The 9,142-nt window shown below is 39.5% G+C and overlaps 1 protein-coding gene across 10 annotated transcripts in view; it reads right to left on the bottom strand.

Moving 5' to 3' along the window:
- The window catches only part of DDX60 (DExD/H-box helicase 60), a 49,614-nt gene that overhangs the window by 6,544 nt on the left and 33,928 nt on the right, over window positions 1–9,142 (bottom strand). For 8 of the 10 annotated variants that reach the window (XR_012623117.1, XM_074822861.1, XM_074822868.1 and 5 more), the window contains 5 exons: window positions 6,290–6,394; window positions 4,803–5,003; window positions 3,636–3,740; window positions 2,075–2,213; window positions 185–306 (listed from right to left, as the gene is read on the bottom strand). Coding sequence is in view for 8 of the 10 variants with exons in the window: in XM_074822861.1 (XP_074678962.1) it covers window positions 185–306; window positions 2,075–2,213; window positions 3,636–3,740; window positions 4,803–5,003; window positions 6,290–6,394 (672 nt within the window). In the remaining 2 variants the exon portion in view is untranslated. The remainder of the gene's footprint in view (window positions 1–184; window positions 307–2,074; window positions 2,214–3,635; window positions 3,741–4,802; window positions 5,004–6,289; window positions 6,395–9,142) is intronic. The other 2 variants (XR_012623118.1, XM_074822865.1) reach the window with 2 other exon arrangements.

The following is a 9,142-nucleotide window of genomic DNA, read 5'->3' as shown; positions in this document are numbered from 1 at the left end:
CATCCTATTTTCTCCCCCATCCTGTTGAGATGGAGGAGTAAGAGAGCAGCTGGGTGGGCAGCTACCTCCTGGCCCAGCAGACTACTGTACATCCATAATGACACTAGTTTAACTGATAAAAGGAAACAAGTTCATTGAAGCAGTACACAACAAAAGTTATAGTAAAGACCAATGCCTTCTCTACCTTTGACTGGCAAAATGTGCGTTTATATTTCATTGAGCAGGCTGGAAGATATTTTCTCCCAAATAGGTTTGCTAGAATGAGCACTAGCTTTTCCAGGACATCTTCTGAAAAAACAGTTGAACCTATGTCAAAACAGAAAATACTTGAGTTAAATATGAAAGAGTTAAACTAAACAACTCCTGTTCTGGAGTTTTCTTCCCAGCTGCCATTGTCATGACAGAGCTACGCAAAACTATGCTGGATAAAGATTAACTCATTAGATACAGAATCACAGATTATCACAGAATCATCTAGGTTGGAAAGGACCTTGAAGATCATCTAGTCCAACCATTAACCTAACACTGACAGTTCCCAACTACACCACATCCCTCAGCTCTATGTCGACCCTACTCTTAAACATCTCCAGGGATGGGGACTCCACCACCTCCCTGGGCAGCCCATTCCAACGCCTAACAACCTGTTCTGTAAAGAAATACTTCCTAATATCTAGTCTAAACCTTCCCTGGTGCAACTTGAGGCCATTCCCTCTTGTCTTATCACTTATTACTTGGTTAAAGAGGCTCATCCCCAGCTCTCTGCTCCTTTCAGGTAGTTGTAGAAGGCGATGAGGTCTCCCCTCAGCCTCCTCTTCTCCAGACTAAACAACCCCAGTTCCCTCAGCCGCTCCTCGTACGACATGTGCTCCAGACCCTTCACCAGCTTCGTTGCCCTTCTTTGGACACGCTCGAGTAATTCAATGTCCTTTTTGTAGTGAGGGGCCCAAAACTCAACACAGTCATCGAGGTGTGGCCTTACCAGTGCCGAGTACAGAGGTAAGATCACTTCCCTGTCCCTGCTGGCCACGCTATTTCTGATACAGGCCAGGATGCCATTGGCCTTCTTGGCCACCTGGGCACACTGCTGGTCCATGTTCAGCCGGCTGTCAATCAACACCCCCAGGTCCCTCTCTGACTGGCAGCTCTCCAGCCACTCCTCCCCAAGCCTGTAGCGCTGCTGGGGGTTGTTGTGGCCCAAGTGCAGCACCCGGCATTTGGCCTTATTGAAACTCCTACAGTTGGCCTTAGCCCATCGCTCCAGCCTGTCCAGATCTCTCTGCAGAGCCTCCCTACCCTCGAGCAGATCAACACTCCCACCCAACTTGGTGTCATCTGCAAACTTACTGAGGGTACACTCGATCCCCTCGTCTAGATCATCAATAAAGATGTTAAACAGGAGTGGCCCCAAAACCGAGCCCTGGGGGACACCACTCATGACCGGCCGCCAACTGGATTTAACTCCATTCACCACAACTCTTTGGGCCCGGCCATCCAGCCAGTTTTTTACCCAGCAAAGTGTGCGATCATCTAAGCTTCGAGCAGCCAGTTTCACCAGGAGAATGCTGTGGGAAACGGTGTCAAAAAACTCTGGTAGATAATTAAGCAACTAATAATAATACAAATTAATACTGTATTCTTATATGTTCACATACAGCAGCATATCTCAGTGCACAGAATGGATTTGACTCATGTAATGAGACATTAGTAGTACTTCATTTTTTTAATTTGTTGATATTCAGAGTGGTCATCCATTTTATTTGCTACATGGCATTCAGATCTTGCTCTGGAGTCAGAATTATTAATTTTTCTATGTAAAGGATTCTTTTTTTACCTCATCAGAATGTTTCCCAGACAGTAAACTTACGTTCATGATACCAGCATTGCCATATGTGTGCTTTGGCTTTCTCAGACAGAAACATAAGCATATGCAGAGTGTATAGAGCCATGGGCCAAGGATATGAGAATGAAGGCTAGGCAAGCAAAATGTGGCAGCAGCAAGAAGGCACCCAGAAAATTTCAGAACCATTGGGGTTCTGCCATAGACTGCAATTAAGATGCATGGACTATTATTTACCTTTAATTGGCTGGCACAATTTGTGGAATAAACCTTTCACAAGAAAGCTCACTAAAACAAAATTTGAAGGTTCGTAATAGTACAAGTGTGTCACAAGTCCAGCAAATCCTATGGGGTTACCTTCTTGATCCAAGTAGCCCTATTTAATTTAAAAGCAAAAAAAGCTTATTTGTGAAAGATGAACTTGGATATGACAAAAATATAAAATGGTGGCATTCAGAAAAATACTCCTTCAGTCTAATGCACAGCTACCTATTGAGACCATTCAATTTACACTGAAAGGAAAAAATTTGTCCTTACTGAAAAACAAGTCACTATTTGAGTATTTCCATGGGAGATCTTCATCTGCTATGCTTAGCAGATGAAATCTGCTTAGCATCTGCTATGCTAGCAAAGCATAGGTCCTGACTTCATAGTTTTAGTGCTGATTTAGATCATGCTGCAAATGAAAAGTGCATACAGTCACAAAAGTAAGATTTGATGCAACTTTCGTTTAAAAAAACCTATTAACTCAAATGTTTGATGGGATAAAAGGACAGCAAGCAGTGATCTGTCAAATATGTTGCTGCAAGATGTTTGGGTGCTAGAATCTTATATAGTTTCAAAAAACAACAGGACAGGCTCATGGAATAATGCTCCATTAAAGGCTGTGAATTCCAGGACACCTCTCCTGTCAGAGATCACTGTGCATCACACCCTGCAAGAAAGTAGGGAGTATCCAGAAAATCATCATTATATGGTTGCCCTTTTTTTTCCCCTAGGAAAATTATTGAAGACAGGATACTAGGTATGTGGGCCAGGTTTTGTTCAGTTCTTATGCTAACTGTAACTTTTTGGAAATGTTACTAATCTCTCTTGTATACTGATGATATTCTTCTGTTCAATGGGATTATCAGACTCCTGGTCTCACACACAAGGATCACCCAGCAGAGGAGGCAGAAATATTAGTTAGGGTTCCTACTGGGAGCAGGACCAGGAAACCTGGGCACAGATGATTTGTTAATGTAATCACATTATTGGTGCCTCTTACTGCCTGTAGTTCTGAGCTGTAAGCCAAAATGGAGTCATGCATACAAATTTTCCAAAATGGTATCTATCAGATTGAAACTATTACTATGGAGAGATACACCATTAATTTTCAGTTTTCTCTAAGACCTACTTCCTAAGTTTTTGATAGAGATATAATTTCTCCCAGCATTTTGGAAATCATGTCATCCTTAGTATGTTTTAAACCCCTACCATTTCACATGCATTCATCTTCATACACAACATAAATGCACAACCCTCACAACCCTCACTTTCCTAATCAATTTGTAATCATATGGACATATCATAAGACTTTTCCTATTGAATTTATTCCATAACATAAGTAGCTCAGAATTAACCACAAATTTAAAGCACTCTAGTTTTATCTGTTTCCTTGAATTTCTAACAGAAATAAATAGCCTACTGCTATGGAATATAAAATACATGATTCTTTAAATGAAAACATACTAACACAAACAAATGGGAATCTGTAGATTTAAGAATTACTCTTTATGAAAATGACTTAAAAACCTACCTCTTTGATAAGAAATTGCAAGGAAAACATAAAATAAATTTTTAATATTTCAGCATATCTTTCTTTTCTGAATGACATCAGCGAGTGCTTCAACACTGACAATGCCTGGTCAAATAAACAAGAAAAACAGGAAAAAAAAAAAAAAAAGGAAGAAATTAGAAATCCAATGGAATGTTGGTATTGTAACAAGCAAAGAAATTTAATATCCAGCTTTTATGCTTTGTTTCATCAATTGGTTTTCAGGGTAAAAATGCTGGATGGGGGGTTATGTTGTATTTTCGTATGTTTGTATTTCAAATTGAATGCCTAACTCCTGGAAATGCTTGTGAAAAAGTCCATCCTCTGTCTGTCAGATCTGTGTTCATTTTCTAAATTTATGCTGAGGTTTGTAAAGTTAATTACATGAAATTCATACAAAGATCTAAAAGACAAGGATTTAAATATTAAACTAAAACCAGGAAGTTTTGAAATTACTCCTTACTCTTTAATACCATTTTAATATTTTAATATTTAACACAGAAGTTTACCAATTTACTTTGCTATCTTAAGATGACTTATGACTGAATTCATTCAGTGAGTCCTTGAAAATAAATGTCTATATGCTGAAGTGGATGTAAAAAACAGATCATCTTGAGGTAAGAGTTCCTTAATAACTACAAGAGGAGATCTCTGACCATTTTGTAATCATGGTCATGGGTTGTTTACTTAAATCACTGCATTAAATGGCAATAATAAGAATTCTTTGATTCCAGAGAGTTAGTATGCATATTTAAACAAGTGAGTAATATGTAGAATTTTCTCACTTTCAACTGAGATAGCATTTCATAGCTCCCCTTCTCCCTCTGGAAATGTATGCTGACATCTTTTCCTCAAATAAAGCTGAAATTTTAAATATCAGAAAACTTTCTGATTCTCCAAGTTAATGCAAATATTGCATTGAACAAGAGTCAGTAAAAATACCTTCCCAATAATAGCATTCTTTCTGATGATAACATTTATTGCAAAGAATAAATGCATGAAAATGGACAGTACAATACTGTGGAGAAATGGCACACAGCAGAAGCAGTATAGCAGAGTATGCAATTTCATTTGGAGGCAGATTGCTTACTTCTGATGTGCTTAAATTTCTGCTCATGTTAAGGAGACATTAAGAGAAAAATATTAAACCTTTGCTCTGGCATCTGCTTTGTCATCAGCCTTCGCAGCCAACAGCATGAGTCTCAATATTAAGGAAACAGTCAGAGGAAACTGGCCTTTCAACTGAGGTACATTGGATTTGATAAGTCTTTCAACTTTGGGCAGTGGGATATCGTAGAAGAATACATTTCCAATCATATCTTGTCCCCGTCTTCCAGCACGTCCTGACATCTAAGAATAAGGTACTTAATAATTATATTATTAAAATATAACATTATTAATTTTAAAATAAAATATACCTAAATTTTATATACTTGTTCCATCTAGACAGTCTTAAAGCATTTATGCAGAATTATTAAAATAATGTGTGCAAAAATATAGCTGGTTTACAAATGTGGTAGGTTTATTTACTTTTTTAAATATGAACTTCCAAATTTCATAGAAGACCTAAACACTGGTCAAGATACTTACATTCTCTCATGTGTCCTTTTAACATTCATATTTCTTCAAGGTAAGTTTTAATTTAATTTATACCCATACACCAGTTTTGTTTTCAAGTTACATTTAGCTCTGAATTATTTCTAGGTAGATTTGGGGCAGAGGTAGTCTCAGTATGAATAAAGCGCAGAGAATATGAATAAGGAGTAGAGAGAAGCTTCCTAAAGGTGTATTCCCTTGTTTGGATCACCTGTTCTTGGTCAGGTCCACTGTGGAGACTTGCTCCTTGTACCAGATGATGTGACAAAGCTGGAGTCATATCATTTATGTGCATATCAGAAGGGAGATGCACGTAGGTCCAGCTACTGCACAGATCCACTCACACTCTGACTCTGAGAGCTACCTGCCAGGTGATGCCATCAGCTGGATCTGGCCTATATGACCTCCTGAACCAGAGGCAAACTGGCAGTACTTCATGAAAATACACGTCTGAAAAGTAGCACAAGAGCAGGAAATGGGGGCTAATGAAGAGGTTAGAGTCTCTCAGCCCACACAGTAAGCTGTGACATGACTGGAGACATTCTACTTTATTGCACTGCAACCTCATCTACACACTCCTGTGTTGCATTGTGTTCTTCCAAGATGGAAGAACTCAACTGTCCCCATTAATCCAGCCAGCAGTCTGTCTTATCCTCATTACAGCCCCATTGTATGTTCTTACAGCTTATTTTTCACACATTTGTAAAATCCTGGGTAGAACAAAACAGCTTTTGTCGTCTGGCTCCCATAACTGAAAGCTGAATCTCTGCCTTTAATTCACTAAGCAACTGTAATACTTTCACTGCTGAAACAGGTCTTTTGACAACATACATTATTTGTGGGCTGGCAGTTCTGAAACATTAGTAAAATCACCTTAGCTAAAACTATTATTGTCACAAAATGAACAGCTAAAACTCAGAATATACCCAGAAGTATATCTAAAAAAAAAAGACATTTTTTTCTGAATTTGTGTGTGATGACAGCTACATCACACAGTGTGTGATGTTTTGTAACAAAAAGTACGCATTCTATTTCCATACCTGTCTGTAATTTAGGGCATCTAAGAAGACAGAATCTTCAGCAAAGACAACTGATTTACATGGCATGTTGATTCCTAGAGCAAGTGTTGAAGTAGCTGTGACTACCTATAAAATATGAAACATGAGTATATCTATTAGAAATGGCAATATCAAATTTTAAAAAAACACCTGTAATATCCAACTTAAATCAACAGGAAATGTACTATTATTTTTCATGATAGTAAATAATTGTCAAATTCATGATTAATTTAACAGAGCTATGAACATACATGAATTTCACTTGTTACAGTTCATACAGCCATTGCATATGTATATTAAACTTCTGTATCCTGAAAGTTTATACCACATCTTTTATGGAACACAAATTGAAATATTCCATGAAGACAGTACAAAATATAATCCTATAGAGTTCATTTAACTAAAACACATTCAGTTGGCTGCTGTGGTAAAAGACAATAAAAAATGTTTCTATAAATACATTAATAACAAAAGGAGGGCTAAGGAGTGATACAGAGAAATAATTACTTGTTTTGAGACTTATTTACTTATTTACTTACAGCAAACTGCTTAGCAACTTAATTACTTACTTATAGCAACTTATAGTATTACTTATAGTATTTTTGAATATTGCTAAGAATCCTGCTTGCCCAGACTGTTCTGTGGAATTTTACCAAGGACTACTGTGTTCATCAAAACAAAGCAGTTTACTGTGAAAATCTACCAAGAACTGCAGTGTTCAGCAAAGTATCATGTTTTTGTCCTTGGGAAACAGATGTGCTCTAACTAGTTGGGTCTTGGTGATGAGTAAAGATAGCCATATACGGACGGTAGAAGTTCCATTGGTTCTCTTAGATAAGATAGAATGAATAAACCAGCTGAAAAACACTCTTGTTATTCAAGAAATTGGCTAAGAGAATCTGCGCATGCTCCGGGGAAAAGTACAAGGTGAGAAAGACTGTGAGCCTTCCTCCCAAATATCCCCGAAGACGCCCACCAGAAGGCAATGCACAGGTGCAAAGAGAACATAAACTGCTGACATCAGCCTTTTGAACTAACACAGCCTCACTTATGCATATGTATGTTTGTGTTATGTAATCCAATGAATATGTATATCCACACTCTATAAGTTTTGGGTAAAACATGCTGTGGGTGTGCAAGCTTTGTGGAGAAAGCCCCTTGCACTCCGGTGCCAGAGTAAATATACCTGCTTTATAACTCTATTTGAGTTGTAGAGTCTGTTTTCCGCAAGTTAGGAGAATTTTCATCTTTTATTGGATGTGGGGGGAAACATAGTGACAAAGGACAAGGAAAAGGCTGAAGTACTTAATGCCTTCTGTGCCTCAGTCTTTAATAGTAAGACCAGTTGTTCTCCAGATACGCAGCCCCCTGAGCTGGAAGACAGGGACCAGGAGCAGAATGAAGCCCCCATAATCCATGGGGAAATGCTTAGTGACCTGTTACACCACATAGGCACAAGTCTATGGGGCCAGATGGGATCTACCCAAGGGTACTGTCAGAGCTGTTGGAAGTGCTCACCAAGTCACTTTCAATCATTTATCAGCAGTCCTGGCTAACCGTGGAGTTGACTGGAGGCTAGCAAATGTGATGCCATCTGGAAGGAGGATCCAGGGAACCACAGGCCTGTCAGGCTGACCTTGGTGCCAAGGAAGGTTATGGAGCAGATCATCTTGGATGCCATCACACGGCTGTGGTGGTGCAATTCTCACCCCTCCCTGCCCCTCCTTGTTGGGCTACTTGGTGCTAGGTGTCATTCCACCCACATCCCCCGAGCTATACACCAATCTGTGGAGATAAGGACTGATAACGTTAACGAGCCTGGCTCGGAAACAGTTATAACGGCCCATCATCTCCTAATGGCCTGGCACACCTGTGCCTGGGATGTGATCAAATGGGAACAATAACAGAATTGCACATTCATCAAGTTCTTGTGCAACTGCTGGAAGGCACCAGAAGGCACTTGACAAAAGTCAATTATCTTGGACCCTATAAACTGTGACCACAAGGGAGACCCTTTGAGCTCTCCTGGATCGCAGTGGGCCTGTGACCAGCATCTCCTCTGAGCTGGGATGCCTCTCAGGTACCAAAACCCTTAAGGTGTCGTCTGCTCCAGAGGGAAGGCCAGGGTGAAGTCCACCCACTCGAGTCTCAATTATCGCCCATTGAGGAATGGCAAGGCATTGTGAGTATTTGCTCTAAACTCGACAGGGTAATTTTTCTTTGAGCTAGCTTCTTTCACCCGTTCTTTCTCTGTTTATTGGGGGGGGGTGTACCCTTGTTTCTGTGTGTGTGTTTGTCCGTTTTGTGTTCATTCTACTGAATCCAAACACCTTTGTTTCTCTGTGTGTGCTTGTCTGTTTTGTGTATGCGCATGTATATATGTATAAGTTAAGGTACCGTTAAGTAAGTTAGTGTGAATCTTGTCATTTTATAATTGTGACTAAGTCGCTTTTCCTTCTTTCAGCATTTCTGAATTATTTTGTAATGATAAATTGCTGTTAGTTATTAATAAATCTATTAATAAATCTAGATTTCTTACTAAATCATTACCGTGTCAATACTTTCATCCGCAACAACAGCACATACAGCACAACCAGGTGATCAGGACCAGCCAGCGTGGGTTTATGAAAGGCAGGTCCTGATTAACGAACCTGGTCTCCTTCTGTGACAAGGTGGCTCACTCAGTGGATGAGGGAAAGGCTGTGGATGTGTCTACCTAGACTTCAGTAAAGCCTTTGACACCATTTTCCACAGCATTCTCCTGGTGAAACTGGCTGCTCATGGCCTAGATGGGTGTACTCCTCACTGGGTAAAAAACTGGGTGGATGGTCAGGC

Source organism: Strix aluco, chromosome 4 (genome assembly GCF_031877795.1).
Source record: "Strix aluco isolate bStrAlu1 chromosome 4, bStrAlu1.hap1, whole genome shotgun sequence".
Taxonomy (NCBI): Eukaryota; Metazoa; Chordata; class Aves; order Strigiformes; family Strigidae; genus Strix; species Strix aluco.
This window is presented reverse-complemented; position numbering and strand designations above follow the sequence as displayed.